The sequence below is a fragment of the Trematomus bernacchii genome, unplaced genomic scaffold (genome assembly GCF_902827165.1).
Source record: "Trematomus bernacchii unplaced genomic scaffold, fTreBer1.1, whole genome shotgun sequence".
Lineage (NCBI taxonomy): Eukaryota > Metazoa > Chordata > Actinopteri > Perciformes > Nototheniidae > Trematomus > Trematomus bernacchii.
In genome coordinates this window covers 5694874-5717788 of record NW_022987851.1, presented here as the reverse complement: position 1 = coordinate 5717788, position 22915 = coordinate 5694874, and the positions used below count along the sequence as shown (strand labels likewise).

Genomic DNA, 22915 nt, shown 5'->3' with positions numbered 1-22915 from the left:
ATCATCATCTTAAAATGGCTGGCTAGCTGTTTCACATCAGCTAACCACATGTTTTCAATAGCTAATACACACATTACAAATGTGATCGGTCTATTAAAAAAGTGCTAATGCTGCCTCTTTTCACGTATTTAAGGTAATTTGAAACACAAGCAACGCCGTTCTTGGCAATTATAGAAAATCATTCAAGAGAATCCACTTTTACAAACCTACAGAATCATGAATAAAAATAGAGACTACAACATTACATAGTAACTAGCGAAAGCATTGGACTATTTTTTACTGCTATCCCTTTCATTGTTATTGTCCCATTGTTCTCTATGCCCTTGACTGTGGCCTACAAAGTACTGTAACTGGTAAATATCATGCCAGGCAATCATATCATGGAGCTTCTGCATTCACACACAAAGAACTCCTCTGCCCTTTCTTAGATAGTGGTGCCATCATAAATATTGAACAACAGGAGAACAAAACCCATTTTAACTTCATTTTCAGGGCTATTTAGAGCCCGGCGTTTCTTAATAGGTGCATTGATAAATCATTAATCTCTTTGTGGGTAAGTGACTGCTATCATGGTCTGACTGAAAGCATTGACTTCATTGAAGAAAGCACAGAGCAAGGACTGGCTCTGGTTGGGTGTTCAAAAAGCATCCAAAAAACGCTTGCTTAGCCTGATAGGGAAAACAAAAACGGTGCAAGATTATAATGCAGTGTCTATATATTTAGGAAATGACTTACCATAATGTGTATGCTTAATTGAAATCAAAGAAAACAATTATCAGGCCCTTAGTCATCTGTAGATTAGAGACTGTTTGCACTTAAGATATGAGTCAGCAATGAATAATTCATGTTGACTAATAATTACAAACAACATGGAGTGGGGATGACACATGATTTTGTCCCTCAAGTAAACATATTTCTTGTTATGTGACACACAACTTCAACCTTGCTTCGGAGAAAATAAACATATTTATTTCAATTTGAAAAGAGACAGTTTGTTAAATATAGAGCCTGCGATGCTAAGTTTAGTAACTGTGGTAAGTGGATTGAAGTCTCTGTGTGTGTTTTCCCTCCTGGCAGACAACTATTACCAATTTCATCTGTTCCAAAGATGTAACCTTGGCTTTCTACTTTCATGAAAGACTCTGAAAGCACCCAGGATACACAGATACATTTGGGCTCTCAATTATAAGAACACATGGGTCCCTAAGGCTGAATTCCCTATTCAGTCCCCCTCCCCTCCTCCATGCACTAACATGCAATCTAACAGTCGAGCTACGATGCTGCACTTGTCTACACTCACTTAACATCCCGCCTGAAGACAAGATATGCCTGCTTCCCTTTCAGGTAATGGAATAATGTAATTTAAAGAAGAGGGAAAACACACGAGGATCTGAAGGATCTCTCAGCAACAGAGCGGGCTGTGGGTTACTGTTGCTGGTGATTAGTATGATGCCGCAGTAATAAACAACTACCTATATTTGTGCAATGTGGTCTTGTTTACTTACTTCCCCAGAGCGAAGCACTCCAGTCTGACAGTGAGTCCTTTGGCAGCCAGAACAGATGTTGGGAAATGCACCTCAATTTTGGGCTCATATTCGCCCATGACACCTGGAAAAGGTTAAGAAAGAGGAATTGCAGACATTAGAACCAGGCAGATTGAAACTGCTACTTATCCCCCAACCCCCACCGCCTATTTCCCATCATTTTGGTCCTTTCTTGCAGTGTGGTGCACATAGCCGGGGCACAGTGATTTCAAAATAATACGGAGGCTCTCTTACTATTGCCTCTGTACCTGTTTTATGAGAATGTAAGCAACTCTTATAGAAAAAAGAATGAAGCAGCAGATCAAAATATCTTGAGGATTCCAGGCCTTTCAGAGGCCAATTGTTCTTTGAATGACGCAGCATGCCACTGGACATAATGAACACCATCTGGAGTATGTAACTACCCACATTTAGTTCATACTCTGACTATTAATTGCATTAGTAATTTTGGTTTACGTCAAATACAGAACGACTGAATAATCATACAGAGAAGCATGTTGGAATACATCATGACACATGACATTTGAATATAGGTATTGCAATATTACATGCAAGTGTTTCTCTAATGCTTTAGTCAAAACTGCTCCACTAATTGAAAATCTGCAATCCCTTGTGAGAAACTCTAGGAATTAACCTACAATAATACCATACAGTATTTAGGCTGTCCAACAACATTTTCTCTGGCCTTAACCATCTCCTGAACAGTGAATATAAATTATTACTATTATATCGGAGGAACAGGGTCTCACGATTTAATAAGGTTGGACTGAAGCACTCCTTTCAGTCAATCCCAAAATTAAAGTTAAATCCCAGGTCAAATGTACGTTGGAGGGTCTTGAACATGTTGTCTTCTGTTATGGTAATGTTATGTTAAATGTTTATTTCCTTGTATCATGTCTTAATATATGTACTTGTTTGATGTTACAAATGGAGCTACTGTGATGCAAGAAAAATATAACGTTTTCTAGTATCGTATTGTTTAGTTAGAGCTGGTTAATAGGGTCAACATCTTTGCTGTAGGCCATTTTGTAAAGCCTGTTTTTGTATACACCATGGCAAATAAAACAGTACTGAAAATCCACACAAAAGTTTCAAGTGAAATTATCGGTGTGTGTCACAATATCTCATGAATTAAATAATATATTTTATCACAATATGATACAGTTGAATGAGGATGAATTATCATGTTGAATTGTTGCAAAGCACTTTGTAGTCAAATCAGTTAGAAAATGCAGTCATGTCAGCCATACTCTGTGTAGCTAAGAAATGGTGGATAAACAAGCCTCATAAACAAACCATAAGGATGTTGAACTAACAAACATTTCCCCAGACAACAGGGAAAAGGAGTGTATTGTCCTCATAAATGAGTGAGTCACTCTACAGTTCCCAAACACATTGAGAACGACACAAGTGTTATCACGTGTTATCAGTGTTGTTTAGCGCAACTATGACTAACACCTAACACCTCGGCTCTAAGTCACAGCTAGAGGACACGTTTTCTTTGTTTATTCTTCTGTATGTTGAGGCGGCTATTAATATCCATTTGCAACAACGATAAGTCAGATGGCATTGAGCAAATTTGGAGTAACAAAAGAAAACACCTTCATCTGAGATGTAATTACTACTATCGCTCTTATTAAATTGGAGTTTGCCTCATGAATATTACATGAGCATTTTACTCTTTACAGAGGCATTTTAAATGTACACACCAGTATTGCATGTGAGCACGACTGGTGAACAAACTGCTAACCCCCGCACCTTCCTGAATTCACAACAAAACATATCAGAGCATTAGCAGTGCCCGACACATGCACCGAAACGCACATGATCAGCAAGACAAATGACCAGCATGACATTTGAGAAACTATAATTACTGCCCCTACGTGTACCTGCCACCTTTTATGTGACAGCAGGAAAGAAGGAGTGGGGGTATTGAGTTGTGGCCCACTCTGTATGGGAAAAGAGTTTTATGATATTTGTTCCAAATAACTTTTCAATTTCAATCTTATTCTCAACATTTATAGCTCCAAAGAAGCCCTTCCCATATAATGAATTTGCAATATTTCACAGGCTCATGCCATAGTATATTCAATATCATATTCAGTGTCAGTGGCTGGACCTGACAGGATTGAAATAAATATTGCCATGGCCTGCTGAGCTAAAACATTAACAGCACATTTTATGTTCCAGTATAATTTATTAATCACATGGAAATTACATTTTTATATTGGTTTGTTGTTCTGCAAAGTGATCAAAACAGAGTAAAATGCCTTTTTTTGAAGATTTCCTGCAGCAGCAAGGTTATAGAATGGGAAAAGTTTGTTTTTATGAGTCTCTGAAATAGTCTCAGGCCATTTTCTGAGACGCAGATAACTTTTGAAACTTTTTGAGAAAGCCAGGCTGTTTTCGAAAAATGTTGACTTGCTTTTCATTATTCATAATAAATGCAATCATACTCTTTTATATAATGAGAGTGAACTTAAATGAACCTGCATTCTTAACCGGTTTTAATATGAGTTGGTGTTTTAATTATGCTTATTTCAATTTGAACGTCCACATGCACATACTGTATCTCTATGATTGTCTTTGTGAAGCCTATCATTGTCTATATGTATATATACAGAAATTTGTTTATCTGTGTGAGTAAATAATTAGTTTTACTTTATACTGCAACAGGATGACTAACGGGAGGGCTACTTCTGTATAAGCTATGCTTTCTGCCCTCCCGCTTCTACACATTTGTGTTTGTTTTTTGGATGTGTAAACTGTCTAATTGTGAAATTGTAGAATAAATAAAAATATATATAAAAAAAGCACTTTGTTTGCTTTTCAAAATGCCTTGTACAGTATTTGAAAAAACAACAACTGTGTCGTGCTGTCATTTCTTCAGAACAGTGGTGTGTACTGCAATCGGAAACTGAAGGAGTGCTAATATACAAACATACCGTTTACTGCATAATGTTCCTTTAACTAATCAAATCAGATCTCCCTGTCCAAGAGTAGACTTGTAATGGGTAAATAACAACTTTACTTTCTCCATCTCCATACATTTGAATTGGTGCAGCCTGTTGCTGGACAGCTGGACTGGTTTCCTCTTTGTAATTGGATTGTCACGACCATGTTGATGTACTCAATAGGGCCCTAAAGACAGAGATCCTCCATCTGCACGGCAACAGCAATGCAGCCATGTTTCATACCAGGAACATGATTCACATTACTCAGAAGGTTGTGATAAACCAGTCAATCTCTAATAATGTGATTTTTTTGGTATTGATTTTTGTTGATTTGATTTGTGATGATTAGATTCCTTGGGGTTAATCTAGGAAACGTGTCGTGTTTGGAGTTGCTGCATCTTTTCAATGCACACAATCCATTAAGCCGTTCTTTACCATAACAGTTTTGTATTCACAGCTGGTGCTCTGAGGATAGCTCTCAGGGTAAAGGACAATGAGATGTTTTGACTACAACACTAAGAATATGTTGGTGAGTAAATAATCATGCTGACATCCAATATGGCTCTGGGCCTATTTCTTCAATAACAACTTATAGTGTAGTACTGAAAACATGCCCATATGGAGATGACATGTGTCTGCAAATATTATGTTCCACTGATTTGTCTGTCGGTGTGGAGAGAGAAAATATCTCATGACAACAATAACACTACGAGTACTGCAGTCCAATTGGAAGCTTAACCATTTATCTGTGTGTGTACCAACAAGGAGCAAAACCCACCTGCATGTTTTTGCCAAAATCAATTAGATATATTCACACACACAATGAATTAAGAATTGTAGTCATAGATGGATAATTCATATCGTTTAATTCTTCAAAAACAGTCCTTATGTAACTCAGATTTAGTGGTGTTTACTCCATGTATTAAATGACCTGTCAATCAAATTGTGAATGACAGCAGTTTTATTTCATTTACATTTACAGTGTTCAAAATCTTCTATGATGATATGGTTTAATGTAATGTCTCTATAACTATACACATCTGAAAATAGCATGCCTGATTATACAAATATTAATTTAGTACACTAAGCCTTTTTTGTATCCTATGTCAATTAAATGGAATGCAAAATGAATATGAAACCCTAAATCAAATTATAGAGAATAAACTAATATATATTTTCAGCTATACATTTTAGATGGCGTAAATATCTCTATATATTCCATCACCTTTATTCCATTAACAGATTATAAATATCGTATTGCATTATCCCAAAGCCCTAATTAAGTTTGCATTCAAATATTTGTTTAATAAACAATTGCCAGCAAAAGCATTGTCTCTTCTTAACAGTCTTATAATGAGTCAGAAATAGTGACCATTTTATAATCATGTATTTAAAACAATAGCTTATGTGAGCCACGTCACTATGAGTGAAAGTGCAGGCAAACATAATGTTAACAGTGAAAACCACTCCTGAATGATTAAACTCTACCAGCCGTTTTATTCCTTTAATTAAAAGATCATTATTTGAACCGATGGATGATAGAAAATATCTGATTGTTTATGCAATTTCATACACAGCAATTTCATTTCATTTTTTCTGATTCAGAGCCATTTCAAAGTCACTGATATCCACATGAATATTATGCACCTCCTTCTATCCACCCAAAGCAGATAAATCAAAGGGAGCGTGTTGCCGAGATGAATTGTATATCTGCTTTAAAACAGTGCATTAGCGCAGAGTTCGGTGCTTAGCTCCACTCGGCTCAAGGTGGATTGTGAATTGACGATCAATGGCTTCCAGCAGGGCATAATGGAGCCCAGATGCTTCTTTTGATTAAGAGAGTCAGGGTTGGAGCTGACAGTGGTGAGACGTACACACATCCAGCTTGAACTGTCTGCTGTGAAATAATCACTCACTTTTACTGAGGAACAGATTGCAGATTGTCTGATTGGTCGGACTCCAAAGTCTGAGGGGTGCACACAGAGCAGGACCATGTTGGTGTCTGCTGTGAGGTGTGCCAATGCAATTTTCAGCATTTCAGACCCAACATAGAAGCCTGCTGAACATCATGAGATTTGCAGACGCCAAGGCATTTTCTGGCATAGTGAACCTACAGCTGTAGAGATTTGATTTGGCCCTGTTGTGATGCAGGTGAGTGTGGCGTCATTCAGCCCAAGCATCATGGCCACATTATGGATGGAAAACCAAATATGTATGCTGTAAGTTCTTGTTCCATCACTTATCGTTGAACAAATGAACAGAAAACACATTTTTGTTAGCTATTAACAACATGAAAATGCTGATAGCAGACGGACCACATGCTGTTCTGACTGTATTGCATCCCAGTTCATGAGAGACGCAAACCAATTTAGCACGGTTATGTGGTCAGTATTATGTGTGTCTCTGAGGGCCATTTCATACCAGGTTATGCAAATACAGAGTGGGAATCGTGCTAGGAGGGATGTAATCCTTATGAGGTGAATGTGTGTTGCGGCATTTGGAACAAACCTGGTTCCAGAGGCCCTTTCACAGCTTCACTGGGGATGTAATCTCAGTGGCTCTTTGAAACCTTGACAATGACAGGCACCTGTGTGATGTGATGGACGTTTCTCTGTGTAGTCAGATGTAAGAGAGCCTGTAGGTGAAATCCACACCTAAATCCGACAAACAGCTCCACGGCATGGCTCCTGAGAGGCTAGTATAAAAAAGCGAAATCCCATCCACAGCAAGGGCCATTGATTCAGTTAATTTTATGCCGGAAAATGATTTCCCTGACGGGCAGTTTCGCCAAAGCACATTGTGAGCGAAGAAGGCTCCCCACACTAATGTTAAAGCATTGCTCACTATCTATTTACCGTGTGTATGGAATTCATAACGTCCTCCACTAACATGAGGCTCAGCGAAATGCAGAAGACCGTCCCACGTTTATTAATCTGATCAGACACTTTTTTTTTTATCCAAATGCATTCTAACACAATAAAATGCACCAGCCGAATACAAAATATGCTTTTAGATTTTCATCTGCGCTAAACAAGTTTCGAGGGAGGAAGCATTGTAATAGATCTAAAACAAATCATACTTTTAAATTAAAAGAAAGAGGAGTGCGGCATTTTCCGCGTGGATTATCCAATATAATCCATTAGATTTGTCCGCCTAGGGCATTTATACAAATCAGGGCCCATGATGTGTGAGAGGTGCAATAAATCTGAGAGCCTCACCGTCGGTTTTCAGTGTTAGAGGTGTTGGAGGGCTCAGAACCCTGGCATTCGTCACCGTGTTCCTCACCAGACAGATGTAACTTCCCACGTCAGAGGGTTGCACCTTTGAGATGTACAGGTTTCCCGTGTCCTGCGAGATGAAGCGCCGACTGTCCTCAGCAACAAACGAGGGGAACTCATTAATCACCCAGCTGTAGATGATCTCTGTAAAAGAAAGTGGAGAACGTACGGATTAGAAATGAAAAATAACCTATCTTTGTGGTTAAATTAAGTGTTTTCATAGTCTTCTACGCATTTAATTATTTAGCATATCATCTCTAGTGACTTTAGAAAATGCAATAACACACCTTTCATGGCATCTAAGATCACCTGACCCCACATAGGTCAGTAGTTTGAGGTAAGGTTATTATTTCATAGACTTCTTTACAATCTTACTGCTTTTATTAAGCAGTGGAGTCGCTCCCTGATGAATAATAAAGTGTGAGGAATGCAAGAGTGAACTCTGAACTTGAGCAGTCAGAGATCAAAGGTAGTCAAACAAGTCCGTCCTTGAGGATTTAATAAGAGGTGGAAAATACATTTAATGCAGAATAGTACATACATTGTATAAGCATTCAACTTTAACTGGCAAGACTTCGCAGCACAGAAAATCAGATGAATCTAGCATGTTGAATATTGCCATGTTATGAAATATAGTTAGGGTTTTTCACATCCATTAGAGTAGAATACACTATATTGTATTTTAACTGCAAAACACTATGAACATTTTTAGAAGCTGATAATTCAGCAAAGCCATGTTTATCACTGCTCGAAATGTATGAATAATCATTAAAAGAAGTAATGAGTATGGGATTTGCAAAGGATCAGCTTTTCTTCAGCATGAAATGAGTGCTAGTCTATACAAAGTCAAGGAAACAAATAAAGAGGTCCCTGAAGGTGAACAAAAACAATTATACAGGGCTTTAATGAGCCTGGTATTTGCAGCTCAGTTATCTAATGAATGGATGTTCCATTGAATAGGTCAAACTGGCATAATAACTGAGATTCAGGGTGAAATGATTTCAGTAAGCAGCAAAAATAAAGCACAGAAAATAGGTCTGACTTTATAGCCAAAACTTTTTAGACTATAAAGGTAACTGCCTCTAGGTTGAGTTTGTATTATTGTATTCATGACTAACAGCATGTTATAGAGGCAAATTGAATTGCTGATCCATAGGCAGCACAGATGTGCTTATGTTTTTGCTTTACAATGCTTGCTGCTACACACATTAAGTTGTTTGAAACAAAATGTGGGTTTGCAGAAAGATGGCTATAAAAAAAAGAGCCAGAAATCGTTGGTTAAGTGGTTAATTGACCCTGAATAGGATATAAGTGGGTAATTAAATAGATGGATGGATCAATGCAATATGATGAAGATAGTGTAGACTTTCTGTTTTATTTTCAGTCTGTTCTGCAAAGCCCTACACAGCCACATCCATCATTTTATATATAAAGAAATACTCTTAAAGTCAGGAACAAGTTAATCTGTTCAATATTTTACAACTCTTTGATTTCGCATTCATAATCTATCTGGTCAGGAGGACAATTTGACGGTATGTCTTCTTTAGATTATCAATGTCTATTCTCAATTATAACTAACTGATGTTTCAAAGATGCTCTGAACAGGTGAATGCTCTGTTTAATGAGGGCTCAAAGTCAGTCACGCAATGAGGTTGAAATCTGAATCAAATTCAGGATCCTTTTACCTTTAGTGTAAGTCAACAGATTCATTTGCAAAATCAGCATCCTCTGCTTAAAGAGGCCCTATTTTTTTGGTGTACCTTTCCTCTAGAGTCTATATAGGATTTTGTGAACGTAAATAGTCTGTAAAGGCTAGAATCCTAAAGTTCCCTCAGGAGGGAGTTTGTCTCTCACACACTCCCCCCTTCTTGAAAGCAAAACATGTAAACATGTCACAGTAGAGGCACAAAATGCAATCATGAAAGCTGAAAATGAGCTTAATAGAACCCTTCAATCTAATGAGAGGGAAGCAGGGATTGAGGCGTACAGTTGTAACTAAAACAGATAATGTTAAAATATAGTATATAGAATAATAAATGATTTTTTTTGGGGAGAATAACAATTATCAATAACACCAGGGGCCCAATAGGCTTTATTGAAACTACTATAGTGTCATAAAAGTAAAATACTATTTACCAAAGACACATAAAAAGTGATTACGAGCATTCGAAGCCATGAAATAGAAAATATTACACTGTTCACATCCCAGTGATTCCACATTATTTTCACTCATGAGACCTATCTAATTTAAGTGGCATTTTAATGTCTTTGAATCCTCCCACAACCAATTGTACCCAAGCATTGTTTAACGCTCCCTCTACAATGTGAATTTCCATTGTGACACGGTCGGACTCACCAACGCATTCATCACACCGGCAAATGTTATGGCTTTGGCATTTTATTTAAATCATTTGTTTGCTGTTGGAGATAATTTTTCATTTTCATGTCAACCACGCTGAACAAATACATTATACCTGTTTTGTGTATTTGAGCATAATATTTATACATGAGAAATAATAGGTAACAAAATAAAACCCTCACACCCTGTTGAGCATGCCTGCCATTTATCAATATGCATTACGTAAATATTCTACATATATGTCAAACCTGAACAAATCACTGTGACTTTCTGAGTGTAGTACGATTACTTAAATGTAACCAGCACTAGCTTTGATTGAGGAACCATTTAAACTGGTAAAATATGAACACTTATTTCTTAACAACCATGTTAGCCAAGGTTGCCTTGTCAAGTACTTTGGATTGTCCTGCTTTTAAACCTGAAATGCTTTTTATTCATCGAAAAACCACACTTTAACCCTTTGATACACAACATGGGTCAAAAGTGACCCGAGGGAGTTTTAATTGTAAATATCTTTGCAACAAATTACTTTAACAATCCAAAATTCCAGGTATTCCTCAATTAAAGGTGGGGTAGGTAAGTTTGAGAAACCGGCTCGAGATACACTTTTTGTTATATTCCATGGAATGCTCTTAACATCCCGATAGCAATGAATATCTGAAGTGCTTTGACAAAATCTGTCATCTGTGGAAGCCGTAGTACTGTAAAAAGCACGACCAATCATCTGAGCCGGCCCTGCTAAAATAACTGGATGGCCTACCTGCCTGTCAGCCTTCCATCTGTGCACAAACTTATCTCGTGCCCTCATTGGTCATGTGCGCGTTCATGTGTGTTGGAGGAGGGGCTCTGTAAGGAAGTGGCAGATTTTGTATTTTCAAATTCTAGCGTACTCGAGCTGGTTTCTCCAAAATTACCTACCCCACCTTTAACTTGTTTATGATCATCACAAATTCTTACTTTCATTTTTGTTATGCACTGGTGAGTATTTCTTAGCTATATTTTTGGAAACATCAATTTATTTAATCATTAAATATTCCAAGTATTCATTTAATATCTTCTTTTTGATCACCACACATCATTATTTTCATTCTCCCTTTCTTAATTTAAGAACTAAAACAGTTTTTGTATTTCTACATCAAGTCAAAAAATTACCCATGTATGCAAGTGTGATAAAATTGAACAAAATACATACTATAATAATAATTTCTTTATAAATAATAATTTTAGCAGTGATTGGACCAAACATGTATTCACTATGGAATTGAATAGGAAGCTTTTATTTGTAAACGATTGCAGTTAAGAACATGTTAACCGTGGACAACTTTTCACATGCCAAACTTGTCACAACTCAACAGGCTGCTTTTGCACGACTGATTCATGTAAGTCTTATTTTACACTTCTTCTACCTAAGAAGATATTTAATATCTTGTGAAAGATAACAGTACATAATATTTGAACATTACCTGACCTTGTCATCCATTACTAGTGAGGAAGAGAGTTCATGTCGTCAAATTACACAGGAGGAACTGGCCAAATGCTGCTAGTGTACGATATCATTATATATCGCAACATCACAATGGAAAACTTCCTAACCAGTATCCCTCTGGCTGAAAAGCTCCTTGACAAGAAGCTGACCATTGTGGGGACCCTTCGCCAGAACAAGCCGGATATACCACCTGTTATTAAATCATGCAAATGGAGGGAGAAGCATAGCTCAGAATCTAGATTCAGTGGCAACATGACCATGGTGAGCTATGTGCCGAAAAAAGGAAAGCTGTTGTCCTCCTGAGCACCATGCATGATGACAGAGCAGTGGATGACAGCAGTGTAAACAAGGAACCAGAAATGATCCAGTACTATAACAAAACAAAATCAGAAGTGGACACAATGGATCAGATGGTTCAGTCACTCAGTCTTTCCTGCACAACACCCTGATTACATGGGTGGTGTGACCAATGCATGGCGGCTTTTCAGCAAGGAGCTGGGCAAAGAGCTTGTCATGCCACATACACTATATAGACACACATAATGGGACACTCCTCTTAATCATTGATTTCAGGTGTTTAGGAACCACAGCAACTCAGCCAGTGCTGAGGCGCATGGTGCGTAAAAGTGGCCAAAGCTCTGCTGACTCAATAACTGCAGAGTTAAAAAATCAGCTCTGGCATTGATATCAGCACCAAAACTGTGGGAGCTTCATGGGTTTTCATGGCCGAGCAGCTGCATCAAGCCGTACATCACCAAGCACAATGCCAAGCGTCGGATGGAGTGTTGAAAAGCACCACTGGACTCTGGAGCAGTGGAAACGTGTTCTGTGGAGCGAATGCCAGCAGAACGTTACCTGCCTGACTGCATTGTGCCAACTGCAAAGTTTGGTGGAGGAGGGATAATGCTATGGAGTTGTTTTTCTGGGGTTGGCCTAGGCCCCTTAGTTCCAGTGAAGGATATTCTTAATGCTTCATCTTACCAAGTCATTTTGGACAATTGTATGCCTCGAACCTTATGGAAACAGTTTGGGGAAGGCCCTTTTCTGTTCCAGCATGACTGTGCCCCACAAAGCAAGGTCCACTCAAGCTGGGTGAGTTTGGTGTGGAAGAACTTGACCTCAACCCATTGAACACCTTTGGATGAACTAGAACGGAGAGCCAGGCCCTCTCGTCCAACATCAGTGTCTGACCTCACAAATGCTCTTCTGGATGAATGGGCAAAAATTCCCACAGACACACTCCAAAATCTTGTAGAAAGCCTTCCCAGAAGAGTGGAAGCTGTTATAGCTGCAAAGGGGGGACCAACTTCATATTAATGCCTAATAATTTGGAATGGGATGTCATAAAAGCTCCTGTTGGTGTAGGTGGCCCAATACTTGTGTCTATATAGTGAATAAAGAGGCGCATGGAGGGCACGCCCCACCTCCAAAAGCACATTACAGGGGCAATGGAAAGATGTGGGCTAAAAAGACCAAATGCACACATCCCCCAGGCACATGTATTGTTTGGTCCAAATAATTATTTATAACATACTTATTATTATAGTATGTTTTTGTAATCATTTTTATCACACTTGCATACATGGGTCATTTTTTACATCAAACTTGATGTAGAAATGCAAAAACTGTTTTATTTCCTAAATTAAGAAATGTAGAATGAAAATAATGATGTGTGGTGATCAAAAACAAGATATTAAATGAATACTTGGAATATTAAATGATTAAGTAAATGGATTTTAAAAAATATAGCTAAGAAACACTCAGCCATGCATGAATAACATTGTAAGTCAATACGGGTCATCTTTGACCCATGTTGTCCCTTAGAAGGGGTTTGCATAGCTTGTGTATCAAAGGGTTAAGAGGAATAGGAAAGCTTCAGTACCCTTTGATATCAATAGTTAAAGTCACAATGTTATTAGGCAGTTATTCTGGGATTCAGGTGCCACAAGTGTCACTTTGTAGATGTGACCTTTCACGTCGCTTGCTATTTGTTACTGACTTTGGTTCATAAATAGTGATATGACAACGTCTCACAAAATGTTGTTATACTTCATCCAGGCAAAAGCAAGGATTTAAGAATTGACTCATTACAGTCAGTTTCTCACACTAGACTTTATATATTGAGGTCATTTCATGATATGATGTTGAATCGTATGATTCCTAAATGCAATGTTAGCAGTTGAATGATTATTTATATAACATATTCTGTATTGATCCAGTCCCACAATCTAATCCCAGCAAGGTAACATGAGGGTCTTACAGTATGTAATTGACCCGTGGTCAATTTTACAGCATACAGCAGCAAGACTGTAACAAACCTTAAATGACAGAAAATCATTATTTCCATTATACAGATCTCACTCCATAACATAACATAATATATATATATATATATATATATATATATATATATATATATATATAGATAACATAATAATCTGCAGTGTTCGATTCCAATTTTATGTCAATCACATTTCCAACCTTGAAATGTGGGTAAAAAGCATGTACTGTATGTACTGTGGGTTGACCTTTTATTTAGTGTGAACAATTGCATCCACTGTGAGCCAAAGCAACACCTGTGGTGTGATGGATGAAGAACTTTAAGGATGAGAACCATCTGTGCTTCATTTTAATCCGTCAATCATGAATCATTCATCTTTATTCATCACAAATATTGGTCAGTGAGTTTAAGGTTGAAAGCATGTTTTAAAAAAAGCATCCAGAAAGCAGGGCTGGAGAGCTGTTGGCAAACATTCCAGCAGGTGCAGTGCAGCGGTACGAGCTGATGCAAACAGAAAGCCTGGATGATTCATGGCTCACATAAGAGCCCACATTAGAGGACAACTGCAGAGTGGGATATTCTAGATATACCATTAAACAGGGATGCACTATGCTTTGTCTATGTGAAATAATTGGCTGTGCAACATTCTTTTCATTTCTAATGATCCAGCAAATTTGATCTCAGAGAATCCATGCCCTGGCTGTGTTGTCGCCATAACTCTGTTTTGGCCATAGCTCTCATTTGAACGACATGGATGAACACAAAAAGAGCAACATGAAAATGAAATGCTAAATTATCAATAAGGGACCCAGGATAAGTCAAATCATTGCTCCTTGTTGATATTGAAATTGGGATGAATGGGTTTATGGACAAAGGCAGTTAAGAGAAAAAGCATGTGTTTTTCTTCTGGCTGGGACTGAAGGTCAACCTCTTACCTGGTGAATGAGGAGGAGGGGTACACATGAGGACCACCCCTTGGCCTTCACGCACAGAAACGCCACCTCTGGTTTTCCCACTGAAAGTGCCGAGATCTGGAACAGAACACAAAGACAATATTTTTCAGCAAAAATATATCACATTTATGACATATGGTAAGTGATCGAACACAGAACCGCTTCTTGAATTGCCTTTACATGTGCAACAACCTAACGACATCAGTTAGTCTCGGACTGGTGCAATGACAGGGAGACAAAGGTATGATAAAAAGCTTCAATTCACAGCGCAAGTTGTTGTATAAATATTTGTTCCAAAGGGAGGAACAATTGGAAATATGCTGAGCATTTGTCAACACAGTGTGCCTTAAAAGGCAGCAAGGTCTTGTTTCTGATACCCTACGTGTGAGGAACACATCCCCTCAACCCAGTAGTGTGGTGTCACTGGTCCAACTCCTAAAGGTACAATTCTGTTTATTACAATAATGTCAGGGGAAATTGATAAAGGGTCAACATGCTGTTGTGTCCTTGGGTATAACAATTCACCCTCATTTGCTCCTGTGGGTATTGTCCACAGTATTCAATTTCATTGTTACATGGTCTAATATATGTAATGAATGTAATGTGAGGCGCTTTTAGCATCTGGAAATGCGCTAAATAAATATAAAGAATTATTATTAATATTAAATATTAAAGGTGGGGTAGGTCATTTTGGAGAAACCAGCTTGAGTGCACTAGAATTTGAAAATACACAGCCGGAAAAAATCTGCCACTTCCTTACAGAGCCCCTCCTCCAACACACACGAACGCGCACATGACCAATGAGGGCACGAGATAAGTTTGTGCACAGATGGAAGGCTGACAGGCAGGTAGGCCATCCAGTTATTTTAGCCGGGCCGGCTAAAATGATTGGTCGTGCTTTTTACAGTACTACGGCTTCCACAGATGACATTTTTTTATGGATTTTTTGTCAAAGCACTTAAGATATTCATTGCTATCGGGATGTTAAGAGCATTCCATGGAATATAACAAAAAGTGTATCTCGAGCTGGTTTCTCAAACTTACCTACCACCCCTTTAAAGGAATCGATAAAAACATTTGTATACAAAAATTGCTCCCATCCCTAAACATAGGGAAACAGCCGATAACAGTTCAAATTTGAGTTGGTGAGGATGATGTTTCCCTTTTTTTAGATTTAGAGAAGCTGTGTACTAATTAAAAGGGACTTTTATGCTTTTGGAATTACGTATTAATTTCATCTTATTTATTCATTTCCTTTTCCCTTTAATTTATTTGGTATACTCTTCCAACAAATACCACTCTGCATTGTTTATTTGATCTTGTTCATTTTGTGACTTCACATGAATGCGTTTTTTAATGCGTAGATGGAAAAGAGCATTGACAAAAGATGTGCTGACGTATCAGTGTTGGCTCAATAAAGAATATTGGAAACATTTTGAGTTGCTGGCACACAGAAAAAGCTTTTGTCTTCCATCTGATTCCCGATGGCAGTCCCTCAGGCTTGGTCACGTTCTCCCACACAGATGGTTGTGTTCGCTGCTTCTAGCGCTTGTCGCTGTACCAGCAACTCCTGATCCTCATGCACATAATGCACATCAACATTGTTGTATGTGAACATACCAAGAGACAATAGAGAAGCTTGGGCAGGCATGAGAGAACCAGGAAACGCTTCATGTTGTTCAAATGATCATTAGTGATCTGTTCTTCTTTGAACTGGTGTCTAAGTGGAAAAAAGGAGTTTGAAATGATCACATTCGATCAATGAATTCATTCTCTGGACGCCAGATTTACATTACTTAACCAAACATCTTTAATGGTTTGATTTTTGAATGTACTATTGTGGCAGAATTGGTTTTCACCTTGTGTCTTTATCTGTGGAAGTAGGACAAAGCATGTTTAATCTGAAATCCCAGAACTGCAGCCTTTTAGACCCTGATACTGCCTGTTTCCTTTCTAATTGAAGCAATGCCAAAGTGTGGAAATGAAGCGACAGGCTGCTGACCCAGGGCGGGTCTCTGTGTCTCCACCACTTTCATATTATCACTTTGAGAGGCAGTGTTTACCACAACCCTGGAACAGTAGGATAATTATGCCTCCGAGCAACTTGTGAAACCTGCATTTTTTACTTAATTTATTTAGGCCTATTTTATGAGAATAATGGTTTGTATTATTTATCTACAAATGTACAACACCTTCAATTTCCTGTCAACGTGTGTTTTTCTTCCAAAAAATCAGTGTGTCGTTTTTGCAGACAGATAATGTAACTTAGAAAAAAGAATTCTAATTGAGAAGAAAAAAAGCACACGATAATTACGATACTAAACTAAAGTTTACTTTAAAACCATTAAAAAAAGAATAACCTTAACCTTGTCAAAAAAAGAGTGGAGGACGAGTAAATATTTCATGTGGTTCAATTGTTCAATGCACTCCCTCAGTAGACTCAACCAGGAGAGTTGCCTGTCATACAATCTGGATTTGAAGCCTTCACTCCACACAAGAAATCAATCCGCCATGCCGACCACTTCCTGCACTTGAGCGAAGGAATATCCAACACTGAACAGACAGATTATTAGCACTGGAGAGAGTACAAAGCTAAAACACCACACAAAGCTAACATTCCTGTAATGCAAAATGACTGTAGAGACCGATTCATTTAAATGTAACTTTGATTGATTTAACCTTTTATCTTAAATTGATTTAGCACAGATTGGACTGTCAATGCAATGTTAGCTGCCTCCAATCAAACAGGGGGGGGGGTGTACCGTATTGTAATGCGTTTTGATATTGGACCTTGACAGCTTGGCCTGCTTCCTTGTGATACTCAATCCCATCATCTTGGCCCATTTGCTGTGTGTGACTAGTGCTGATGTATTTGTGCTAACAACCTGCCACCAGAGTATAAGGATGGAGAGCTGCTGATTGTGGCCGTGTTCACTATTGATTCACCAGCAGCTGTCAACACCCTGTCTTTCTGTGTCAGTGTGGCTACCATCTGCATCATATATTCCCTTTTTTATTTGCAGATCAATTACTGCACATTTTATGTTATAATTTGTAATTGTATTTATTACATATATTTTATGTATTTTATGATCATTTTAATTTAATTTATATACTTGCAATTTATGTGTTGTAAATGATTTGTTCTCTGTCATTGAGAATTGTGCAGTCATATGGAAATATGTGAAAGTCAAGTCAATATCTCTCTATGTGAATACTGTGATTATCATACTCTGTTATTGAAGATGTAAATAAATCCAGTTCAAATTATGTGCAGATCAATGATCTCTGTGCTGTTGCTTGAATGTGTAAACAGACAAAAGGTGGGCTTAATTGATTTTTCAGCTATTTATAAAGGACTGAAATGAATGACTGGGTACATAAGTGAATAAACAACACAAAAACAGATACACCAGCTGTCTAAGGACTATTGTTTTTACATCAAACTGTAATTAGTGACCTACAACACGGCTGCCAAGTACACGGCTGTACTTGGCAGCTACCAGATGTGAGTGTGTGTGTTTCAGCAGATATTCCTCCACTTAAATTACTCAGTCAGGCTACATATAGTGGACATATTAGTCTTCCTAGAAGGCTTGCCTAATTCAAATCATACTGAATGTCATTTTCATCTTAATGCATTTCCAGATTTCACTCTGTATAACCAACTGCTGTAGCAAGACAACAACTCTACCTACAGTATAGTACATCCATATTAATATACAACCAGAAAATAGGGGAGGATCTTTCTTGGGAAACATCTCCAGGCACAATATTGTTTTTCTTCACATTCTACATTTATGGCAGCAGCAACGGTGGTTGTTTGGGATAAATAAGTCATGGTTAGTATGCAGTAACAGCCAACAAAACACAAACGAAAATACCTATAAGGTAACAAATATAAATATATATAAGCCTACAATGATGCTTGATAGTCAAGTGAATATTAAAATGTAGAAGGACAACAGCAAACGTAACTGCAAAAAACTAAAATAAACGGCAAGCAGATCTATCCAAGCTTTCTTATTTTAATATCATCAATTAAAAAAAGGTATATGTTTGAGAACCAGGAGATGAGGGATTCTGACCTAGCATTACCTTTGCAAACTACAGTTATGAGTGAGTGAGTCAATATTAATGATTTTTTTTTATCATTTGGGAACCCTGTCATCTTCGCCAACCTGTATAGCCAACTCCGCATAAATGTTTAAAAGCCGGACATGCCGTGATGAAATTTGCAGCAAGTACAGGAGCATGTGTTCAATGCAAATGAGTTATATCAAGATCAGAATGAATTCAATCAATGGGCATTTACAGATCAGTGGAACATTTTAAAAGGATGTGTTTGTGAGTGTGTCTGTGTGTGAGAGAAAGTGTGCGTCTCCCAATGCTAAAGTCAAAGCATCCCATTAATTTCATTACGACTGTACTGCTCGGAGTGGCTCGATACCTGAACCTCAGCCAGACACACGTCTGCAGAGAGGGAACTCTCTTTTGGGAGGAAGATCAGAGGCCTCCTTTCTGCCTGCTGTCTTCAAAGTCACGCCTGAAAAACAGCCCAAGTGTGAGTTCAGATTCTTAGACATTTCTAAACAAAGAGAGAAAAAAACATCCTACTGAAACATCTTTGGAGCAAAGAACAGAACCGATGGGTGGAATATAGAGAGACTTGTCTGAAACGTTCTTACTCCTGCCGATCCTCTCTCTTTTTGCCCTGCAGATCCCCCACAGGTCTGTGCTCGTCTCTTCCTCCTGTTTCCCTGTGTATCCCTTGTGTCTTCCATGTCCCAGGTTAACCTTTCTGTACGTGTATATATCTGCTAACCTTGACCCTGGCCTGCCAACACATCCGGATACAATTAGCTCATCAATCCTTTCTTTGCCAGGTTGTTGTTCGAGGATCATCTCGAGCTTTGGTATCTACAAAGATTCCTCTCCTTGTTGTTAACCATATCGGTGCTTGTTTGTGAACTCCAGGATCCTGTTGCAAGTCTAATGTCGAGTATCTCTTTCATGCTTCCCTGCATAACGATAAAATCAAGCAGCAGCCTCCAAGTTTACACATTTGAGTGAAGCAAATGCAAAAGTGCCCCACACTTGCATTCTCTCTAACATCCAACAGGGGATCTGGTTGCAAACCAAAGTCTAATTGTATTGAAGTCTGTGGGAAAATGTGCTACTTCTGACTTGTTTATTGCCTCAGTAAATATTTCCCTGATGAGTATATTGTCTAATTCGCTAGTTTTACAACTTCTTTACTAAAGCATGAGGTCCATTCTGTATATCATGGTCCAAATAAGTAAAATAGACGATAAAGTATCATGTGCTCAAAGGTATGGCTACTTTGTGACTCTAAACATGGTGCTCACTGTGCATTTCAGTTCATGGCAGTTAATCCTAAACTTTTGTTTGCCTAAAAAAAATCTTGTTCCACTGTTCAGATATACTTTGTTCTATCCTCTGGTTGGCATTAAAAGGGGACGACCAAAACGCCAAACTTGATGCTTCAAAACCGCACTCAAAACGCCAAGATGACTACGTCGCTTCTTAATTCAAGTCTATGTTGAAACTTCTCTTGCATCTTACTGTGTGTTCTGTGCTTGTGTCAACCTACAAACAAACCTGCACTGCTCACCACGCTCCAACAGATGGTCACATATGAAACCTATTTTAACTTCTCTGCACTGGCTTCACTTTAAGTTTAGAACTATATTTAAACTGTTTGTGTGCATCATGGGCCTTTTGCATTCCAACATCCCTCTTACAAAGCTTTGAAATAATCTCCTTTAAGGCTTGTAGACTATTTTGATAAGCAGCCAACAATCCATCTGCTCTGTCATTCAGGTAGCATGTTGTATTTTTTTTTTGTCTATATTTTTGTTTGTTTTAACTTTTGTCTGAGGTTTGTTCTCTTGTATTTTTTAACTGGTGTTGTATCTTTGTATTATATATTTCATTCTATCTGATTTTATTTCTTTGAAACACTTTTTGACTGGTGCCTGTGAAGCGTGCTATATTAATAAATGTTGACTGCTAGCATGAAACGGGGCTGTTTTCTGTTCGACAGCTTGTCTTTTCAACCCCAGAGGGTGTGCTGCAGCAGGATGACTACAACCAGTGTTGAAAAGAAATTCAAGACAACCTAAACTAAACAAAACCAAAAATGTTTTCCTTCAGATTAGGTTCAACTAAGACAAATTCAACATGAAACCTCAAACATGTCTTATACGTACACACACAATAAATGTGATTAACCCTTAAATGGGTTCAGTATCCTGGGGGATACATTTAGTCAGTTATGGTGTAATATTGGTGTTATATTTGTGTTACATAGGTGCAATATGGGTCTTATATAGGTGTAATAATAGTGTAATTTCGGTACAATATAGGTGTATGAGGGTTTTAATAATGGTGTAAAAGGGGTATAATAACAGCATAATAACAGTTTACGTGTTACATTGGTCTTTTATGGGTCTAATAATACTTCATCTGGGTGTAAAATAAGGGTGTCATAATGGTATAACATGGGTGTGGGGATGGTGATAAAATATTGGTGCATTGCAGAAAATAGCAATCAATTATGTTTCCAATATTTATACTCCATTTAAGGATTAATATAATATATAATCTTAAACACCGAGACAAAATCTTAAACTATTCACTAATATATATAACTTACTAGTAATATACTCAATATTGAACAAGAAAAATGCACACAAGCCAGTCATTGCTAAACAAATCAAAACAAAAATGTGTAACGTTGCTGCCTTCTTGGCCAGGTCAGCATTGTAAATGAGATTTTTTATCTGGTTAAATAAAGGTTAAAAAAGAAATCATTGTGTGTATGCCCTTACTTTACCTCACATTCAGGTAAATTGGCTAAACTATAATATTCAACATATTAAGCTGTATATTTTTGCATGCATCATGTTTATTTCATAACTCTACAAATAAGCATGTCATATAGAAAATATTAATTTGATACGTAATGTTCCCAAAATAAAAATCAAGTTACAAGGAGCCTGCTGACTCCTTGAACATATAATAATATTTCTATCTAATGTATTAACAATACAAAGGCATACAATTACTTGTTTAAAAAGGAGAGAATTGCCCATGTGAATCCAAACAAGATAAAGCAGTCCACACCTGTGTCAATGCATGAGAATGTGCAGTGCCAACGAGAAAAGGGAGGAAAAAGTTGAGCTCCACGCTGGGTGATAAATGCCCAACATTTGTTATGCTGAAAGAGAGGGAAGCTTCTGCATCCAAATGTGTGCTGCAGGGCACCTCTCTTTGTTTCTGCGGCTAGCCTTTTGAAGGGTCACATTTAAAAGAAATGTAGCCTGAGAGTGAGACTATTACACATTGATGCAGTTGAATATTTGTACCACATGAGGCTGAAGAAAGTGTCACACAGATGTGTCTTTCCCACAAGTAATAGCCAAATATAGGGAAATACATTTGGTCATGGAATGAAATTACTCCACAGGTTTTCTGAATAGAGCTAAGGGACGTTTAAGAGGCAACTACTGAGCGCTGATGTTAAGTTTATTGAACGATATATGTTTTTTTTATGGGAATAATGTGAATTAAATAAAATGTGCAAGTATAAACTTGCACATTTTCTGTAAAACCTGATACAAAACATCAGAATTTGCATTTTTCAGGGATAGAAGCCATAATATACAGATTTACCCTGCAATCAGAAATGATTATATTTCCACTGATACACATCTTTTATTTCGTAAATTTGTATCTCTTTTACATATGGTATTTAAACTATAACCCCAAATAGAACAAATTATGATTTTTTTTTACCAGTAAGAGGAGACTATGCAGTTGGTGAGATGCTGCTGACACATTAGTATGAGATGTTTATTCAGTTAGTGCTATTTAGGGCTGTGGCTACAAAATGATTCTGTGCCGCAGTTCATGGAAATGATATGTTTTAGCTAGAGAGGAATATTAATGATATCATTTTATAGTAGATTATCTGAGATGTCTGCTGTGCGACCTTGGACCTGTGTGTGCTGCAACTCTTCACAAAACAACCTGTC

The 22915-nt window shown here is 37.8% G+C and overlaps 1 protein-coding gene across 1 annotated transcript in view; it reads right to left on the bottom strand.

The window, feature by feature from the left end:
• The window catches only part of cntn5 (contactin 5), a 79184-nt gene that overhangs the window by 47511 nt on the left and 8758 nt on the right, over positions 1-22915 (bottom strand). Inside the window, exons 4-6 of the mRNA XM_034112951.1 lie at positions 14838-14933; positions 7717-7920; positions 1506-1608 (exon numbers count right to left, since the gene is read on the bottom strand). Coding sequence (XP_033968842.1) covers positions 1506-1608; positions 7717-7920; positions 14838-14933 — 403 coding nt within the window. The remainder of the gene's footprint in view (positions 1-1505; positions 1609-7716; positions 7921-14837; positions 14934-22915) is intronic.